General features: G+C 45.6%; 1 protein-coding gene across 1 annotated transcript in view; it reads left to right on the top strand.

Annotated features, from left to right (window-relative positions):
• The window catches only part of sdk1a (sidekick cell adhesion molecule 1a), a 170058-nt gene that overhangs the window by 61362 nt on the left and 87273 nt on the right, over positions 1-21423 (top strand). Inside the window, exons 5-8 of the mRNA XM_080856312.1 lie at positions 11664-11775; positions 12459-12649; positions 15890-15973; positions 18442-18636. Coding sequence (XP_080712438.1) covers positions 11664-11775; positions 12459-12649; positions 15890-15973; positions 18442-18636 — 582 coding nt within the window. The remainder of the gene's footprint in view (positions 1-11663; positions 11776-12458; positions 12650-15889; positions 15974-18441; positions 18637-21423) is intronic.

The raw sequence follows: 21423 nt of genomic DNA, 5'->3' as shown, positions 1-21423 counted from the left end.
ACTTCAGGTGAAAATGAGGAAGTGGGTGCCAGGAAAGAGCCTATCCACGCTGTATTAATCCCCCCCTCCCCCCCCTCCCTTCGTCTGCACTGTTTCATTTCCAACATCCAGCCGTCCGAGCTTCTCGCGCTCGCACTGATGCCCGTGCCGGTGCTCGTTTGGAGCGGAGATGGAAGCGTGTAATGATCTCCCTGGTGAGGTCAGCAGAAGAGAGAAGCCCCCCTGACACTGGAGATGGCTGTAGGAGAGAGTGTAACATTTAAGCCCTTTGAGATTGCCAACAGCTCTAGGAGCTCAGGGAGCCTCTACGCTCTCCACTCTCTCTCCTCCGCCGTCTATCTTTCTCATTCTCTTTCTTTCTCTCTCTCTCGTGTGGGCTTCCCTCTTCTCTTCCCTTTCTCTGACTTCTATCTTCGCTCGTTCTGTCCAAGGAGACAGCATGGCATTTGGGTTTTCTCTCTCTCTCTCACCCTCTCATTATCTCTCTTTCTCTCTTTCTCTCTCTCTCTCTCTCTCTCTATCTCTCTCCCTATCTCTCTTTCTCTTTCTCTAGAGTGCATGAGAAGAGAAATACAGGGAATATTTCAGGCTCTTTTGCCAGTTCCTTTGTAGAGGTGCTGTACTGGTTCGTCTCGGCTGACCTCAGTGGTTACTTTTCACTCGTAGTTGGTGCCGGATCTTTCCAGAAGCAGAATTCATTAGACTAAAAAAATTAGACATGTTCACCGTGTTCAAAACCAAATATTCCTCTTCCTAGGGCCTCAAATGTGAATGTTCCCTCTGGTTAGACCTCGGGGTGTATGATTAAAGAATAGGTATGGTGGGTTTTATGAATAAGTGCATCTCTTTCTGAGTAATCGCAGTTTACTAAATTGCTCTTAGCTCAAAGAATCATGATGAAGGCTTTAAGGTGCCGACTGGTTTAGTGGGGTAGAATAAAAACCCCTAAGGATAGGTGAATGGGCTTGAAAGTCAACATTACATTATTTTCACAAAACCCTTTTTCTGTTGGGGGAAAATTCATAAACCAAACTCTCTCGTTTGAAATCTCAACTGATTCCTTCCCAGTATTAATCATCTTTATAGACCACATGGAGTCGTCTGCCCACTGACGACATGCAGCATTCATCCTCAGTTCAGTCAGGTGTGTGGTTCTAACTTTTTGCATTGTTATTCCGGGCGGCCATCCTGGTTTTCTGGAGTGTCTTTTTTGATCAGGCCAGGTCTGGAGGCGAATGAGACGGTAACGGGTGTTGATGAGCAAGGGCATGATGACAAGAATTGAAAGTTGGAAAGTTTTTTTTTTTGTTTTTTTTTCAGAGAGGCACAGCTGTGCAGTCTGTCGTGACTCTCTGATGTCCGAAAGAAGCCCCTCTCTCCTTTGTCATTCTTTGAATGGCCATTGGCTGTGCTTATGTTACGTGCAAATGTTCCAGACCATTCTGCCAACTTGATTCTTTTAGTTGCCTGTTCAGGAAAAAAAATAAAAGAGAAAGGGAGAATTAGTCCAACTAATTAATTTGTCGAAATAGCAGTTGGTGTCCTCATTATTTCATCAATGTGGTAGCTCTAATTTGTACTATGTGTACACATTTTGCCACAAATGGGCGAACCTCGTTTTAATTTGATAGGGCCAGGTGCCAATTCTGAGCGGTTACAGTCTCTAAAGGACAGCTCTGTTGCTTTAATTATGCTCCGATCAAAGCGGCGACAGCGCTCCACATCTTCACAGATCTGCTGCTGGGTTGCAGACGAGTGCAAGTGACCCTTTAGCCCCGATGCGCCTCAGCGTCTCTCAGTCTCCCCCGCGTCTCGACATAATTGAGTCAATAATTGGGGGAAGAGTCTCTTCACCTGCTTTTTGCGAGTGTACATTTTGTTCGCGATTTGTATTAACATCCAATTAGACACATATTTACACCTGCCGCGTGTTGTCATTAATGCAATTAGAGCAGGTGCAAAATGGGGGAACCCATTGTCTGGATAGTGTGTATGTGTGTGTGTGTGTGTGTGTATGTGTGTGTAAAAGTGTGTGTGTGTGTCCATGTGCATGTACGATTGGGCACATGCATGTGTATGGATGGATGGCTCATGTATGTACACACCCAGTGTGTGTGTGTGTGTGTGTGTGTGTGTGTGTGTGTGTGCGCGCGCGTGCGTCCGTGCGTCCGTGCGTGCGTGCGTGCGTGCGTGCGTGTTAGAGAACACCAACTCCATACAAAGCATTCTGAATGCAATACGGTTAGTGTCTCTGTGTGAAATGTCAGAATGTGTCTGCGTTTATGGGCAGCTGTCTGCCTCACTGGCTGGTTGATTGGCACCACATTCGGTAAAGGTTACCAGGTGTCAGAAGCTGTTGAAGGTGACTGTGAGCAGCAGTTCCCTGTCCTGAGTCTGTTTCCCTCATGTCTGTGTGTGTGCAGCAGCTCCCTGTCCTGAGCCTGTTTCCCTCATGTCTGGGGGGCCGGCTGGCTTTCCTGAGTCTGTTTCCTTCATGTCTGGGGGGCCGGCTGGCTGTCCTGAGTCTGTTTCCTTCATGTCTGGGGGGCCGGCTGGCTGCGTAGGTAGGAAAGAACTAGTGCTGTCAACCGATAAAAACATAATCAACTCATTAATTGCACCATTTGCTGTGATTCATCACGATGAATCGTGTATTCATCTTCTTAACACTGAAGCTTGTAGGAATGGATATTTAAATGCAAAATCACAGAATGAATGTAGAATCAGCACAATGGGAAGTATATTTGAATGCAAATAGCCTACTATTCCAGCATCTTTTTAACTTTGAAAACAGATTCTCTCCTGGAAAACACATTCTCTCCTGTGGACTACAGATTTCCAATAAAACCATCAAGGTTATCAAAATTGACTGTCAGCTTAAAAGGCATGGCATGTGGCATGTGTTAAATGTGTAGCATGCAAAGTGTGAAAAGACATGTATTTTGAAATGGGGATTAAGATGACACAGAGAAGCAGAGAAGAGGAGAGACTGACTATTGGGGAGGGGGCTAGTGGGTCAAACGTGGTGTGCAGCCCGTTGGGTTAGTGGTATACTAAAGTGCTCCATAAACTTGCAAGCTTGTGAATTCAATGAAGCTCTGTGTGAGGTGTGGGGTGGATGCCTCCAGGTATTGTAATCATTATAGCACTAACAGGAATAAAAACCAAACACTGCCTAAAGCTGCGTTAATTGCGCTGTGTTTTAACATGTTAAATATTTCAAATTAACCTCAAGGATTACCACATTAATTTTGACAGCACTAAAAATTAAGTTTTTTGTAAATGAAGTGCAGGTCAAGGCATTGCTGGATCAATACTGGTAATTGGTTGTGTTTAGAACCCCTAAAATTGGTGTGGTGTTGAGAAAGCCCCTCTGATTGTATGTATCATTGAGCAGAGACGGTGATCCACTGCATAGAAGAAGGAACGTAGGTGTCAATCGATGAGACGAGCACACTGGGAGAGAATACCAAGCAGTCCATGTTCCACCACTGGGATAGAGAGAGACAGACAGAGAGAGAGGAGCGGAGAGTGGGAGGAGAGAGAGAGAGAGAGAGAGAGAGAGAGAGAGAGAGAGAGAGAGAGAGAGAGAGAGAGAGAGAGAGAGGTGGGGAGAGTTGGAGGGAAAGAGTGGAAGTGGGAGAGAGACAGACAGACAGAGAGGAGCGGAGAGTGGGAGGGAGAGGGTGAGAGTGGAAGCGGGAGAGAGAGAGAGAGAGAGAGAGAGAGAGAGAGAGAGAGAGAGAGAGAGAGAGAGAGAGAGAGAGGTGGGGAGAGTTGGAGTGGGAAGGAGAGTGGAAGGGGGGAATGAGAGACCTAAGAAAAGAGCCTCTTGAGTTTCCATTTTTAATGACCTCTTTGTGCATTGTTCATTAGTCGCCAGGGTTGGGCTGATGCAGTCTTTCACAGCAACAACAATGGCTAAAAAAACTATCCACTTTTTTCACCTATTCCCATCGAAATGGTAGAATTACAAATGCATGAAGTTGCACATATATAGTCTTTTTTTATAAGTCAGAGCCAGAGCGCAAGATAGAGTGGGAAAAGCGAGAATTCCCACATCGAATGCCATGTTTAATTTAGCCACAAGCTAAGCTTGATGCTATATCGGATGGCTTACATCTTTTAGCATTAGGACATTCAACATTTTCGGCTGTGTCATATTTATATTGAATGCCCCTAGTGTAAATTCTTGATGGACAGCTCCCAATGGTGTGTTCAGAAAGCAAAAGTATGGTGTGCTTTTTCCCGTGGCCCTACATCACTCGGCCCTGTGTAATATACCTGTACAATATATGTGTGTGTATATACAGCTGTGGAGGATGGCACAGGCAGCCCGCCTGCAAAATATATATATATATTCTGCTTCACTGTGTATGATCTGATATATAAGTGGTCTTACATCTGTGCTTTGAGTAACGCTGAACCCAGAGTAGACCGTTCTGCCATTCATGTTGGAGGAGGTCTCAAACCATGACAGACACATGCTATGTATATGGTTGTAAATGCATCTTTTAGGCATTAGTTACACAAAGAGTTTTACTATAGTGCACTCAAAAGTCAAATGTTTCCATTCTGTTTGAGTTTTCAGTATTCAGACTTTGAACTTTCTGTTTAGCCATAGCACGTGTTTACAAGATGAAAGTATCTGGCATCATTACACTGCTCCCCTTGCTCGCTAAAGGAGCCCTACATGTTACCTAAACAGATTTCTGCTGTTTGGGGGGAAAAAGAATCAAGAACACATTTGTAACACAGAGGTTGCCTCTGTAGCTCCCAACCCACTTTGGTTCTCTGAGTTAACCTCGTCCCACTGCCTGTTGAGTGAGAACACCGAGGCGGAATCAGTCTCTATTGATTTCTCCTTCCCAAACCCCTCTCTCATGGCGAGTCTGTGCCATCCAATATGACCTTTGAGACTACAGAAAACAACCCTTCTTCTAAAGGGGTGCATGCAGTGCCCTGCTTTATCATTAGGGTGGTGTGTCAGGCTGGTCAGGGGTGCATGGAGTGCCCTGCTTTATCATTAGGATGGTGTCTCAGGCTGGACATTGCCATGGATGCGGAGTAGGCAAGAAGAGGCGCCGGTGGTGTGCTAGAGTTGCTGTCTGTCTGTTTGTTGTTCTGCTATCACTTGTTTTCCCAAAGTGTGCCGTGGGGTTAAGTTTTGCGGCCAGTGGGGGGAAAACGAATGGAGTTGCAGTGGGGGTGGGGGGTTAGGGGGGGAAACGCATGGAGTTGCAGTGGGGGAAACGCGTGGAGTTGCAGTGGGGGTGGGGGGTTAGGGGGGGAAACGCATGGAGTTGCAGTGGGGGAAACGCGTGGAGTAGCAGTGGGGGTGTGCTAAACGGCCGCAGGCGAGAGGCAGATCACTGGTCTTTAATCCTCCAGAGCCAGAGTGCTGTTGACATGTCAGCCCCAATCTGTAGAGGCCGAGCTCGCTGCTGGGGTGGCGCTGATGGGGGAGGTGGTGGCAGTGGGTGATTTGCAGGCGGGCTGCCTGTGCCATCCTCCACAGCCCTGGGCCCAGAGAGAGAGAGAGAGAGAGACGGAGAAATGGAGAGAGAGAATGAGCGGAGGCGGACAAACAAAACAAAATCATGAATATGGATCAGCCGTGTGACACACACACACACACACACACACACACACACACACACAAAGGCGCAGAGCTCAGCAGCCAGGGACTGTGTCCCTGTTCATGAGCATTTATGTAGGCCCTCACCAAACAAGAAGTGAGAGCCAACCTCTGCCCCAGGGGCCCACAGGCGAGAAAGCAATGACCCGAGAGAGAGAGAGAGAGAGAGAAAGAAAGAGAGAGAGAGAGAGAGAGAGAGAGAAAGAGAAAGAGAGGGAGAGAGAGAGGGGGGGGGGGGCGGGGGGGGGGTTAGAAAGAGAGAATGAGAGGCACATCATGCATTAACCTGCCTCACCTGGCAGAACAAGTGACAGAACACGAGCAGGACAAGCCCAGAGGGACTGGACCCCCCACGCTGCTGGCTGCCGGGCCCAGGGGGGAGTACCTGCCACCGTCTCTGTTAACTCGCTCGCTAGAGCCTGCCCGCTAGCCACGGAAATGCTAAGTAAGAAGTCGTACTGCATTGCTCTCCAAGCCGGTTTAACTCATGCACAGCACAGCCTTTTCTTTTCACCTGTCAAAATGAAGGTCTCTTTATTTCTACAAAGTTAATCTCCTGTAAAATGAAACTTGCATTCCAAACACATTGAGTATTTTAGCATTTTTTTTAGTTTTTTTCAAAACACTGTAAACCAAATTATTGCACACACACACACACAGTAAAAATATATTTTATAGTTGTGTTACAAATGTAACACGTGTAACAAAATTGACACTTTTTGTATTATACATAAAAAGAGCCTATGTGACCATTCACAGTCTATTTGGGTCTTGTCACATTAACTCATTACATGTAACATCAAAATCAATGTCCTCCTATGGAACTGGTATATGTCTTGCATTAAGAAGGGCAGTGCCCTAGAACCGCACACAAGGGCTGATCATTGTGTCTTAGAAAGTGATCCAAGTGTATAATGTCTTGCAAAAAGTGCTTTCTGAAATTGAAAACTGAGTCAGAGGCTGAAATCAGTCTCTGGTTTTGCAGATTTGGTGTGGGATTTTGCTGTTTGTGTGACAGGTTTCAGAAATTGTGTGACGTGAACTTTTTCTGTGTAAGCAGTTTTTAGAAACTGTTACGGCAATAACTGGCCTCTGTGCCTCCAATGGAGTATTTTGAAATCCTCATCCTCCATCATACACACATGTCAAGTCTCTCTAAGCATTATGAAAAATGGAACACGTTTGGACAAAGGCTCCCTGGTGGTGTGTTTCTGGGCAGCAGTTTTGTTTGCTGGACCTCAGGCATTGCGCAAACATCAGGCAGGGGTCCAGCTCCAGGCTGTCACTCGATCGTTACCGCCACTGTTGAAGCTGGAAAAGAAGTTAGCAAGTTTAGTGGACTTGGAAGATTGTATGTATCCACCAAAGGCTGGGATCGACAGTGTTTGCTTCCTCTCCTTGGTGACACTGTCTCTTTATCTCAACACACAGGCTTTCTCTCTCTCTTCTCTATCTCTCTCTGTCTCTCTTTTCTCTCAGTTTCTCTTTTCTTTCTCTCTCGCCCTCTATATCTGTCTCTCCTTTCTTTCTCTCACTCTTTCTTGTCTATCTCTATCTATCTCTCTCAATCTTCTCTATCTCTCTCTGTCTCTCTTTTCTTTCTCTCTCGCCCTCTATATCTGTCTCTCCTTTCTTTCTCTCGCTCTTTTTTCTCTATCTCTCTGTCTATCTCTCTCTCTCTCTCTTCGCCATCTCTCTCTCTCTTTTCTTTCTCTCTCGCCCTCTATATCTGTCTCTCCTTTCTTTCTCTCACTCTTTTTTCTCTATCTCTGTCTATCTCTCTCTCTCTCTTCTCTATCTCTCTCTGTCTCTCTTTTCTTTCTCTCTCGCCCTCTCTTTATATCTGTCTTTCTTTTCTTTCTCTCGCTCTTTTTCTCTATATCTCTCTGTCTATTTGTCTCTCTCTCTCTTCTTTCTCTCTCTCTCTCTTTCTCTCTTTTGTCTCTCATTCCCTCATCTAACACTTGCACAGTGAGTGAGCCAGCACAGCAACGCCTGACAGCATTCTGCAAACGGTACATAATGCCAACTGTCTTGTGTACTTCTGCGTGTTTGGTGCATATTTTCCCTAAGCCTGGTACATCTGTCTTCCTCCTGGTGTTAGAACTCTCAGACGGAACTCCCGACATGTGCCTTGAAGTTCCACAATCCCCGGAGCAATTAATATTTTATGGTGGTAGTCTTTGTCTTTCTGTTGTTATTATTCTGACAATCTGCCTACTGTTTTGTTTTTAGTCGCATATCGTGCCGTATGTGTTTGTGTGTGTTTTATTGCAGCCAAGTGTTGTAAGACTACCTTGTATTGTTTTAATTTGAGTTCATCGCAGAGACAAAATTAAGGCCGTGACACAGATTTACAGAGGGAAAAAAAAACTAGGGCACGTCCAATTCAAAGACCCCTCTGAGTCTCAATGTAGGTGTCACAGTGTCCTCATTGTCCATGCTGTGCCTTAATTCATGAGATATTTTAGACCATATGTTTCTCTCTCCTGTCTGATCACATGAATGTAGTTTACATTTTATATTTATTACTTCTGCTACTATTTGTTCCCTCTTTTTTGCCTTTGCTACCGGACAGTAAGCAAGAGGAACCGGGGGTCACATGGTAAGATATCTTTAAGGAACAGATGTGTTTTAGCAACCAGTAGTGCTTCAAGTTATGTCAGAAACACTGTGCTTTAAGCCAGAGATACACCAAACCCACATCAAAGAACTAGCATCGACAAAGGGCAGCCGTGGCCTACTGGTTAGGGTTTCAGGCCGGAAACCGTCGGGTGGCCTTTTCGATCCCTGACCAGTAGGAAAAATGTGGGCTGGGGAACTGGTAGTCCACTGCTCTCCCATGCCCACATCCACGGCTGAAGTGCCCTTGAGCAAGGCATCTAACCCCGATCACTGCTCCCCGGTCGCCGCCAAAGGCAGCTCACTGCTCCGGGTTAGTGTGTAACTGCACTTCACTGTGTGTGTGTCACTTCCCTGGTTGGGTTAAATGCAGAGGTGGATTTCAGAGTGTGTGTGTCTACACCACCTCTGCCATAGAGTCACTTTCACTTCACTTAAAAGGCCGACTGTTGTGTTCCCTCATGTTGCCTTTGTTTGGGCCAGAAATGTGCACTTGAACACACCGCAAAGACCACCGCCAAGGGCCAACTAGCATGTGCGTTCTGTGCCTGCGGGAGAAGAAGTGACTGCATATCAGCAAGGTTAACATTTTTACACCACTCTCGCTCACAACAGACGGTTCCGTAATATAGCTACGTGTAATCGAGCATATGTCTGATAAGACGTTTGCAAAATTGCCCAGACGTTGTAAGCCCTTGGTCTTTCAGTTGTGGAAAAATAGAGGCCGAGGCGATAAAATAAGTTAAACTACTTCTAAATGGTAAAATCATGAATACTACAGCGACAGACTCAAGGGGCTTTCCCCAAATCTGTGTCAAGCTGGAGAAATAACATGAAAAAGGCACTTTCCTGTTCAGTTCCACACGTTGAAGGAACTTATCAGTCCAATCATCCAGAGGCTGAACAGCCAATCAGAGTGATTTCTGTCACCGACGGACTCCGGTGCCGATTCAGCAGGCTTAATCGTCCGGAAAAACACCAACGGGGGTCCGACTAGTGCCAGCGGTTCAGGACACACTGCAGAAAATAGGGCTACAGACAGTCAGTGATAGCCCAATATTGGCCTACCATCGGCCTGGTGTGTCACAGGCGTTAGGGTTCACAATGACAGCTGTGCAGGAGGACTTCTCCGCTCTGATACTGTAAGATTAGACTGTGCTTGTTCTTGTTTTAAATAATCACCCTTTACAGTGAAGTACTCCCTGGCAATGATTTATACAGAGATGCCCTAACCGCTGTTAGGAGAATTCGATTAAATGAATGCTTGACTGGCAGTGTCTCTGATGCTGAAACCCATGGCACGGACGTGTGCTCCTCTCGTCCAAATGATTTATTTATAAGCTGTTTACGTCGTTAAATAATGAATGTGTGACTAATCTGCCGCTATTGGCAACCACAAGTTCCACATGGAGAAATTGTCTTACTATTGATTAGCGCTTGTCAGAGGCAGGCCTGCGGATTATGGCTGATATTCTCGCATGTTTTGTTCCACTTGGCTGTCGAGGTATTTATAGAGTCACGGTAAAGTCCCTCCTGGCAGGCTTCATCAGGGATTCTTCTGGAGTGCGATAAGAACAAAGCCAAAGGGATCAACTCATTACCAACAGTCCAGAACAGTGACCTTAGCAACGACCAGTGCTAAGTCCTCCGTATGTTATTTTATCTGGCTGAGAAGGCCCCCTAACTCAATTACTCAACGAGACCCTGCCAAGGAGTAACGGGAGGACGATAACATAACTTAATATTCATACGTTGATAGAATTCTCCGAGCTTAAAAGGAAAAATGGAAGGGCTGAAAAGTCACATGGGACATCGCCATCCTCCCTCTCCACCCCTCAGCCCTTGCTCCAAAAACGAAACTGAAAAAGTTATAATAAATAAGCTGTAAAACATGTTGAGTATTAAAATGAGGCAAGGAATCCTTCCTCTGATTGCTAACTGACAAAGCCCGCCAACACAGCACAAAGCTGTGGTTGCTGGTATTTCATTAAACTGGTCCTTGGCAGGTTTTCATCACATTATTGGCAGCCTGAAATCAGTGAGCCGGAGTGACAGAGACACGACTTCCAGCCTGCCACTTGGGGAGATGGAAGCAGGCACAACTCGAACGGTCGCATCACTCCAGAATGTTCTTCACGCCTCAGACGGCACACTCGCAGGCATCCTGCCCCAGCTCACAACACGAAAGCCAGAATGTGACGCTTTTCTAAAAGCACAAGCACCTGCTGCATCACGGTGCAAAGAGCTGTCCTACCCGACAGACAGAAAATAAATAACCAAGTGATCTTGTGAATCTGTTTTAGGCCCCTATTTCCTCACAACCTTTTTGGACCCCATTGAGTCTTAAGATATAGAAGAGCTGGTATCGGAATAGCGGTGTTCCTTGCCACTTCCTCCGACTGTACTGTAACCTGCTATTTAAAACTTCCAGTGCAGTGTTTTTTTCAGGATTTGTGTAGAATAAATTAAGTTCCTTTTAACAAAAGACAGAGCGTGTTTGAGCACTTCGCATTCAGTATAGTTCACCAGGTGCTTATTTAACCAAGAAATCTGTCACGCAGAAACCTGAACAGTATATATTTATTGCGTCCTAGGCAAAGGTATTTTCGAAACTTTCAAAAGAGATTAAAAGTAGACAAAGTGCCGCAGTAGTTCTACTTGGTTACCTTTGTCAAAGTCAACATCAAAGGGTGGATTCTTGCATTCAGCCTAGTGAAATAAGCCTTCATTTCCATAAGATTTCAATATTTTAAGCTCTACTCCAATTTCCAAATGAAACTTATTTAATAGTCACTGTTTAATTTTTTACAATTAGAATACAGATAGGCTTGGTTCGTTTTTAAAAATGTAGCAAGCGCATTTCATGGAAGAATGGCTCAATATAAAAGGCAAATGAGGGAGGGGGAGGCAATGCGACCCTGTGGACCCAGCTTCGGCCTACTGCCAAGTGATCAATTATTCAAGATATTCCCCCTCCCAGGGAGGCAGACATAAAGCATGTCAAAAACAAAAAGAAGCGAAACCGACCCGCCGACGTTCACTGCTTATGCCTTACGATCTGAACAGACTCCACCGATTAAGTGTTCCGACGCGTTTAATAACCAACTCTTTGAATACAGCACGTAGTCCATTATTACATCAGTCTTGATGTTTTGATCATCCTACTGAGCAAAAATGAAACGGAAAAGGAAAGTTGACAAGGAAAATTTTTTGAAATGTGCACTTTAAACAAGCCCAAGGGTTCATATATTGGGTATCACAATCAAATGTGTCATAGAGCTGGAACAGCTGAAGCACATGTACTTTTTTAGTTTGTGTATGAGTACAGTGGCAGTAAATGAGCATCAATTTCTCACCTCTCTTCGTCTTCTCTGTGTACCTCCATTTTCCTCTCTGGCTTTAGATACTGAGGCTCCAGCTGACCCTGTTGCGCCAGTCATAGTGATTCCACCTCGGAATACGACGGTGGTGGCAGGGGTGTCCGAGGCCACGCTGGAGTGCGTGGCTAATGCACGGTGAGTAGAGTGTATGTGTGTGTGTGTGTGTGTGTGTGCCTGTGCGTGGGTGAGTTGTAATGCATGTGTGTGTATGAGTGTGTGTGTGTGTGTGTGTGTGTGTGTGTGTGTGTGTGTGTGTGTGCCTGTGCGTGGGTGAGTTGTAATGCATGTGTGTGTGTGTGTGTGTGTGTGTGTGTGTGTTTGTGTGTGTGTGTGTGTGTGTGAGTTGTAATGCATGTGTGTGTGGGTGTGTGTGTGTGAGTGTGTGTGTCTGTGTGTCTGTGTGTGTGTGTGTGTGTGTGTGTGTGTGTGTGTGTGTGTGTGTGTGTGTGTGTGTGTGTGTGTGTGTGTACCCTGTGAAGACGAAGTGGTCCTCTCATTTGGTTTCCTCCAAACCAGGAGGACATCAAATAACGGTGAATCACTGAGCTGTTGCCAGAATCACAGACCTCGACCCTGATTTTCTTTGTTTTAAATCTGCGCATCAATACCAGGATTGCAAAATTGAATGTTTAACTCATTAATTCAGAGACAGAGTACATACATAATCCTGATTAGTTTGAGCTAATTCCCACAGAATTGCCTGTTTCTATGCAGTTAGATTCACGATCCCAAACATGTCCTAAAGCTTACCAGATGTCTACTGTATGTTAATATATATCCCCGGAAAAAAAACGTACATGGTGTGTTTGCTCCTAAAGTCCGGTGGACAAGCTGAGCATCACCTGGAGACGGAACGGCGTGGAGGTGTCGAGCGGCGTGGGCTCGTTTGGCCGGCGGCTGACCATCGTGAACCCCACGTCGACGGATGTTGGGCTGTACGTGTGCGAGGCCTCGCTGCTGGACAGTAGTGTGCGCCCAGCAGAGTCCCGTGCCTACCTGTCCATTACAGGTAAGACTCTCCAAGATCTCCTATTCTCGCTCCCTCCCTGTCTCTTTCGTTCTACATTTCAAGGAGAGTTATCCTCTTTTCATTCCTTAATCTCTTCTTTCTCTGGTTAAGTGTATATGTCTCTTATGTGTATTTTTTCTCCATTATGGGTGAATCACTAACCTTTTATTTCCTTCTTATACCCCGGAGACAAGGAATACTCTTTTCTGATAGGCTGGCAAGTGTCCATTAATTCTCTATAATGGGACACTGTTATGAAGTAGATCCAGGGGAAAGAGTTTATTCACTGTGCTATTAATGCTCTGGAAACTTTGAATGGTAACTGTGGCAACGAAGTAAATAATGGTTGATTGAAAAGCTGTAACAATTAAAAGTTAAAAATAAAAAAAAACAATAGAGGCTCCTGCTGTGAGAGTGCAATCAGGCAACGGTCAAGCTAATGAATGAACAAAATCCTCGGACTCTCTCATTTTGCTAACTCTAGAAAGTAGAACTATGAACTAAACAGGTTGCCTTTCTTTTTCAACAGAACCAGATATTACCTACAGTATATGGGCTATAAATGCATGCAATCAGTGTGGCAATCAGGGTATAAGTGGAATAATGGCGTTTTAATATCCTCTCATCCTTTCGCTTGTACTCTGTTCTTTATTTCACTCTTTTCTCTTCCTAGCTACTCTACTCTTCTAGCTATCTAGTATAACTGAGTATCCTACTTTTTCCAAACCAATTTATGGCTGTGTGTTCAGAGAAGCAAGCACTCACTCCCTCTTCCTCTCTCTCTGTCTCTCTCTCTCTCTCTTCCTCTCTCACACTGTCTCTCTGTCTCCCTCTCTCTCTTCCTCTCTCACACTGTCTCTCTCTCTCTCTCTTCCTCTCTCTCTCTCTCTCTCTCTCTCTCTCTCTCTCTCTCTCTCTATCCCCACCAGTCTTGTTTGTTCTCTCTGTTGTTATTTGCTCTCTCCTGCCTCCTGTGTCACTGTGAGAAAAATAGCCTAACTCCAATCCAACCATGTGTGTTTGTGCTCCTGCTGCTCCTAGCCCGTCCTCTAACAGGGCGCTCCGATGGCTCTTCAGTCACGTAGTGCCGATCTGCTCAAATCCCCTCCACCCCCTCTGTTTAAAGCATAAGATATGCTAAAGTCTTACATGATCGCTAAGATCCCGCTCTCAGCCTCACAGCTCCGAAAGGCCTTAAGAGTGTCTGTCACATCCCTCGCGAAAGAAAAATGGCTTCATGCTGGAGCGGCGTGTCAGCATGGCTCTGATAAATGCTTCTAGAAGCTTGTCATTATCCCCATCAGCCAGCAGTGTGAGACATAATGGAAGTTACTTTCATTGCAGCCAGCCAACAGAGTTCTTCGAAAGGGCCCACGTTGCTCCAAAACTCCGGGACTTACATGACTTAATTACCAAACCGGACTCGTGTGTAATTGCTTTTCCTGAGATGATTTAATGTACTCGTTCTGTTTGTCGAGCAAATAATGTTGTTCTGGGTGTGTGGATAAACAATAGCCACCCGCCATAGATATCTTTATTAGGCTCTAATTATTAAATCAGCTCGTTAGTGCCTGATTTAATGAGCCACTGCTTCCAGGTGTCTAGTCTGGCCTATAGAACACTTGCTAGCGGGTCTGTGTATCAGTTTATGTATGACACACCTGTAATAGGATTAGCCAAGCTTGGATGGTCACATGCGCTGCATCCTGCCTTTATGCTACCATGCTACAACACTGAAGCGCTTCCCCATCGGAGCATTTGAAACGGCTCCAGTGGTTTTTACAGGGGGAAAAGATGTTGAGGCAAACAGCATATTAAATATTTATGGCTCATCCTCTTTGTTCGTTAGTGTTCATTTACAGGCCGGGCTGACAGGTGTTTTGTGTATTATAAGAGGTCAGACGCATACAGTATGTATTAAAGAACCGGGGGACCGTAACTGGATGAATGTGTTGGTGCTGAAACAGGTGTGTGTGTGTGTGTGTGTGTGTGTGTGTGTGTGTGTGTGTGTGTGTGTGTGTGTGTGTTGTTGCTGAAACAGATTGAGGTGACATGAAGTGATGAATGTGGGCTGTCAGTGTGGCATTACCCATAAGTCAGCGGCTCAGTCAGTGTGTGTGTGCGTGTGTGTGTGCGTGTCCGTACTAAACGCCGGGGCTCAAAATATATGCATTTATTCATCTGCTCGTGTATAGAAAAGTAGTCTTCAGCTTCAGTCATCAAAAGACGTGACGGCCTGCAGATTTCACCCACTGCAACATCGAAACAAGCTAGAAAAAAGAAAACGCTCACTGCGGATTGAATCCCTTTGAGCTGAAAATCCCAGTGATATTGTCCGTCTCTCGTGTCGGAGTTTTGCATGTACTAAAGTTGCGAATATCGAGCTGCCTCTAGGCTCGCGTGGACTGCAAACAACAGGAATAACTCAGCAGGTGTGGGGTAGTGTGTGTGTGTGTGTGTGTGTGTGTGTGTGTGTGTGTGTGTGTGTGTGTGTGTGTGTGTGTGTGTGTGTGTGTGTTCAAGAGAACAGAATGTAAAGCAAGAGAAAATGAATTCAGAATAAGGATGGAAAGGAAGAGAAAAGAACAACTAGAGGGAAAGAGTGGAAACGTGTGTGTCGCTTGGTAACGACATAACCCCTATAGAAAGCCTGCAGAGCTTCCCTGGCCATCTGCCACAGTTTAGCTAAGCAAATGCATTTAAGACATGGTAAGTAGTAGGGAGAGTGACAGGAGTGTGTTTGTGTGTGTGTGTGTGAGTGTGTGAGTGTGTGTCTCTGTGTGTGTGTGTGTCTGTGTGTGTGCGCGTATATGTACGCGCGTGTGTGTGTGTGTGTGTGTGTCTGTGTGTCTGTGTGTGTGTGTGTGTGTCTGTGTGTCTGTGTGTGTGTGTGTGTGTGTGTGTGTGTGTGTGTCTGTGTGTGTGGCAAGGGTTGTGGTGCTGTGTGAGCTATGCAGACGGCATGAAGTCAAAAGTGCATTTTTGTATGAATTTTATGTTCAGTTCTCTGAAACGTTGTGTACGAACGAATTCTGTTTGTGCAGGGTCTGCCACACGACTGGTGTTCCCATGGGAATGTGGTAATGCTTTTTCAGGCTCGTAGATCTGGAGAGGTCATTGTTTTGACGGTTTCTTGGCCTTTTTGATACGGGTAAAACAAGTTATTTCTGGAGGACTCATTTGAACCTCACACAAGTTGTTCTTTCTTTCTTCTTCTTGCTCTCTTGTTCCTTCTCTCAGAGGCGCCGTACTTCACAGTGGAGCCACGGAGAAAGGTCATCGGCGAGGTGGAGAGAACTGTCGAGATCCAATGCCAAGCCAGAGGTCCGATCCACCACGCACGCACACACACACCCCCCGCCCACACACACACACACTCACACTGACACACACACCCGGGCGCGTGCTCTCTCAGCAACAGTTCAAAGTTGAAAAACTAAGCACACTCCAGCACAGCACGCCTCGCTGCTCCTTCATCCGCGCAGCCTGACACACACACACACACACACACAAACACACACACACACACACACACTGGCTCGACACCGCATGCATCACACAACACTTAGGCAGTCACAACAAACAGCAAGGTGCTTCTCATGCCAATCTCACCCATGCTCCCTCACAGACCTTCATATATGGCTTCACCTTCTATTTCTTCCTCTCCTTTTTTTAACACAAACTGCTATATGACTTGTCGATTGCTGCCCAACCAGGCCTAATCAACCGCTGAGTGTGATCAAATTGCGAACAATAAAAGTTTTGCTTCCTAATTTGACAGAGGAAGTCTTCAGAGCCCAGAGACGGCTACCGTCTCACAGTATAGCACAACACTGGATGGCGGGCTGGAGCCATCAGATTTGAGAGATGTGCAGGGGAGATGAGAGGGCACAGCCATTATCATTATATGGAGGAAGGGGGAAAGGATAAAAAATGGTATTGGCTTTCTGCCAAAAAAATATCCAGCGGTGCTCATTTCAAGAGCAGTAATAGTGCTGAAATGGAAGGTCAGTCCACTGGTTAGAAGAATATTTATGATATTTGTCAGTGTTGGTTCAGGTTTGGCTCAGTGGCTTTTTCGGAGAGAGAAATTATGGCCAGAGTTTCTGATGGACTGAGATAGATAAATAAAAGCCCAAACTCATAGAGGGGGAGAGAGGATAAGGCCCTCACATCACATCCAGGAAGTCTTTAAAGGAAGATTAGAAATGGTTCTTTTGAAAACAAAAAAGAAAAACTACATATTGGAATTCCCCTGAAAAAAACAGTGTAAAAAAAAAAGTGCTGTTTCCATTTTGTATCCACCAACATAGCTACTGGTGATGCTGATGACCACCGCTCTTTATCCCAAACTAATCAAGATTTTTAAAACAAAAGTAAAATAAATCATATTATTGTAGTATATTATTGTTAGGACACATGGACAAGAGAATGATTGGATTTTGGTCTCTGTGATCTCAGGAGTGCAGAGTACAGAGTTGTAGTTTGCCTCTTCCTCCAAGCAGAGAAAGAAACAGGCCAAGGTGCTTTTCCATTAAGCACAAAGTTCAAAGTACTTTATTTGTCATTGCCACAAAGACAACGAGACAGTAGAGGCAGCAACAGACTTCTTGACTTCTTACACAGCTAAATAATAATAAATAACAATTAATAAATAGATTCATAAATATCATACATAAAAAAAGCACACAAGGCTTCTGGAGAAACCAGGAATGTTCCAGAAAGAAAACTGTGCCACCGCTCCTCAAGCCAGCATGGTTTATTGAGAGCGTCTCCATTTCATCTTCTGTGGAGAGGTAGCCTTTCAGAATCCCCCCCTGGGATCAAGGGACTGAGTCTGATCTGCTTACAGCCACTCATTAAGTCTCCGTCTGATGCTGTTTGAAGCCCCCCGTAGAAAAAAAAGAGAGAGAAAGAAAAAAGTCTGCATTCGCTTTATGATCCTTTCACGTGGAGTGGTGTTTGATATATATCCGTTCCCTTATAAGCAAAGCAAGCCTCGATTAAATGAGTTTTAATAGTACGGCTCCACGTACGGCCGCCCCGTCACAAAGCGCTGTGGAGCCGCTGTGAGTGATTATTTTTCGCTGTCAGCTCTTTTAACTGTTACTTAAGTCATCCCTCAAGAGTGCACTTTGGCTAACTGCTGAAATATTCTAAGTCGTGCGAGACCAGTTGAAGGCTTCTGTTTCTAAGGCTTAATACGTGTGCCGGCCTATCTGTCTGCGTCGGCGGGATGAAGGAAGGCCTTCAGCGTCGAGATGGTATAAAATGTAATGTGAGCTTGAGTGTTTGCCGGAATCAGAGCTAAATGCCCGTAGGTAATGATCTACAATTAAATCCACTACTCGCGCAGTTAGGTCGTTGAAAACGTCTGCAGTATCCACATGGGAGCGGAATTATCCGTAATGATTATCTTGTTCATTTAGTAAATGTTTGCCTTATGGATTATGACCTAGGTAATCCTCTATTTACATGGTCAACACATAAAGAGCTTGATTTGTTATGAATATATTGGTCGTCTTCCATGTCTCTCTCTCTCTCTATCATTCTCGCTCTCTTTCTCTCTCTCTCATTCTCTCTCTCTCATTCTCTCATTCTCTCTCTCTCATTTTCTCTCTCTCTCTCATTCTCTCTCTCTCATTCTCTCTCTTTCTCCCTCTCTTTCTCTCTTTACAGGTGGTCAACAAATAAAGAGCTTGATTTGTTTTGAAATAGTGGTCGTCTTCCATGTCTGTCTCTCTCTCTCTCTGTCTCTCTCTCTCTCATTCTCTCTCTCTCTCTCTTTACAGGGGTGCCAGCACCCAGAATTGAATGGTATAAGAATGCAGTGCCTCTGAGTAAGCTCAACAACCCCCGCTACAGAGTCCTATCCAGCATGGGCCTCCAGGTCAGGAAGGTGCACCCCAGTGATGCCGGCATCTACCAGTGTTTTGCCAGGAACTCAGCCGGAGAGAGCCAAGCGCATACCTACCTAGATGTCACAAGTGAGTCCGATTATCCAATAACGTCTCAGTTACTTACGTAACCTCGGTTCCTTAAGCACGGAACAAGATATAACAACGGGAACAGTCGAACAGTCGAACAGTCCATGACACTAGGTCAAGTCCCGTTGTTAAATCGCAGCTTCCTGCGATAAGGAACCAGCGAGTAGGGGGCTCTTTTACGTTCTCAGAAATGTTCAACTCTCAGAAATCTATATGAAATCTATATGAAAAAAAAAAAAGATAAAACATGGTTCTCCATGTAACGAGCTAGATGTCCTCTCCTCACCCCCAAAGCTCATTCCTATTCATTGGTATGACTGTTGTGTTTTGGTAAAAAATGATTTTGCTCAGTGTGGGCAAAAATTGAAGACCCACCTTAAATCCCGTGGACACAAGGGGCAGGAAGGAAATAGGCCGTCATCCACCGCTGCCTGCTGTGTGTGTGTGTGTGTGTGTGTGTGTGTGTGTGTGTGTGTGTGTGTATGTGTGTGTGTGTGTATGTGTGTGTGTGTGTGTGTGTGTGTGTGTGTGTGTGTGTGTGTGTGTGTGTTTTTATCGTTGATGGCCACTTTGAGTGTGCAACCTCTCCGCGGGTGCTGTGTGTGAAACAATCTAATCAAGCACTGTAATTATGCTTCAGTCTGACTATGTGATTTTTCCCCCCCTCCCATGCCAATACACCTCTACAGGCCAGTGTAACACACACACACACACACACACACACACACACACACACACTCCTCTACAGGCTAGTGTAATGATTCTCACATAGAGTAGGGGGTTCTCAACGCCTTCTTTGTGATTGTCTTTGATTATATGCTAGATCTCGAACAGTCTCCACAGACACAACAGAATACAGAGAGCTGAGAGAGGACAGAAAAAACACTGACTGGAGAGAGGCTGTTGATGCCCTCCTACGCCAGACTCCGAACTAAACGCACCAAACGAGTTTGTCATGGAAATATGTTGTGCCCACATCTCTGGAAGCATGGAATGAGACTGCGGTGTTGTCTGCAGATGCTCTTGCTATCAGCAGCCACAGAGAGTCTTAGTCATTGTATTGATCGTGCCTGGTCTTGTCTCAAAAGCATTGATTGTGGACGTTGTGAATACCAGTGATAGAATCGAGAGGCAGTGTTAGTCGGTCCCTTGGGCGTGTTGCTCCTGTACTGATCCGTTTCATGCCACAGTGATCAAAGACAAGTACAGTGAATTAATAGCATTCCCTGCTGCAATATCTCTCTGTCTTTCTCTCTCCGTGTAGTTTGTCCCTAGAGAGGAGCCGTAGCATAATGCTTCTTTTGTACAGTAAATAGCACTAAGAGAAGAAAACAGGCTATTTATCGCCCACAGATGTTCTAGAGGTTTTTGCATATGGTGGTGCTTGATCTGTGCATGTGCATATAGCAACTGAGAATTATAAAGGAAGTCCATGTCTTTTGCTTTTTTTTTTTCTTCTTCTTTTGAGGGGAACATTTTAAGAAGCTTTCAGGGTGTTGTTTGAAAGGCACAGCTAAGGAAGACGCTTTTCAACAGTCATTTATGTGATCAGTCTCCACGGTAACATGTGCGCAGGCACACACACACACACACACACACACACACACACACACACACACACATACACAAACACACACCCACACGGCGAGGCCGTTCCCCCCTTGCCGGAGCAGAAATTGGTCCGTAATGGGCTTTATTCTCCCATCTTGATTACTTCAAATTGACATGGCAGTGTCTCCACTCTGCATGCCAGAGAGGCTGCCTCTCTTCTCGGAGACCCCCCCCGTCTGAAGCACGCTCTGGCTCACACTTAAATGGAGCCTTCCCTTCATTTACACATTTACACCCATTAAAAATGACCAAACCAGTCACATAGTCTCCATTAGGCGCTCCAAATCAAGATAATTGGATTCATACGGGGTTGTTTACGTGACTTGAAATGCGCATTTGTCAATGTGTGTGGCAAGATGGCAAGCAAACTGTACCGTTTGTGCCGCGTGGCAGATCGAAATAATGAAAATGTGTCATCCTTCCTCTAATGAGTGCAGAAACAGAATAATGTTCCTAATTTCCAGCTGTTTCTGCACCTTGTGATAATCTCCGTTTCAAGGGGCTGTTTCAAGTCTGCAAACAGAGCAGACTGGGTTCTCCCTCTTCGCAGTACCTGCATCATTTATTTGAGTGAACATCCCACATTGATGCTAAGGCTGTTTATACCAAGCAGGGACATCTGTGGCTCTCCTCTCTCAGGTGATTTCTTGACCAGGTTTGGGAAGGTAGGTCTATTCAATTAAGTCTGTCTCAGTGGCTCAGAGATAATATTCAGATGTTGCCCCAGATATTGCCCAGTGTTGCCCAGTGTTGCCCAGTGTAGCCCAGTGTTGCCCCAGATGTTGCCCAGTGTAGCCCAGTGTAGCCCAGATGTAGCCCAGTGTTGCCCCAGTGTTGCCCAGTGTTGCCCCAGTGTTGCCTAGTGTTGCCTAGTGTTGCCCAGTGTTGCCCAGTGTTGCCCTAGTGTTGCCTAGTGTTGCCCCAGTGTTGCCTAGTGTTGCCCAGTGTTGCCCAGTGTTGCCCAGTGTTGCCCAGTGTAGCCCAGATGTTGCCCAGTGTTGCCCCAGATGTTGCCCAGTGTTGCCCCAGATGTTGCCCAGTGTTGCCCCAGTGTTGCCCAGTGTAGCCCAGATGTTGCCCAGTGTTGCCCCAGATGTTGCCCAGTGTTGCCCCAGTGTTGCCTAGTGTTGCCCCAGTGTTGCCTAGTGTTGCCCAGTGTTGCCCAGTGTTGCCCAG

This window comes from Sprattus sprattus, assembly GCF_963457725.1.
Source record: "Sprattus sprattus genome assembly, chromosome: 18".
Taxonomy (NCBI): domain Eukaryota; kingdom Metazoa; phylum Chordata; class Actinopteri; order Clupeiformes; family Clupeidae; genus Sprattus; species Sprattus sprattus.
The sequence above is the reverse complement of the archived record's forward strand: the minus strand, read 5'-3'. Positions and strand labels throughout refer to the sequence as shown.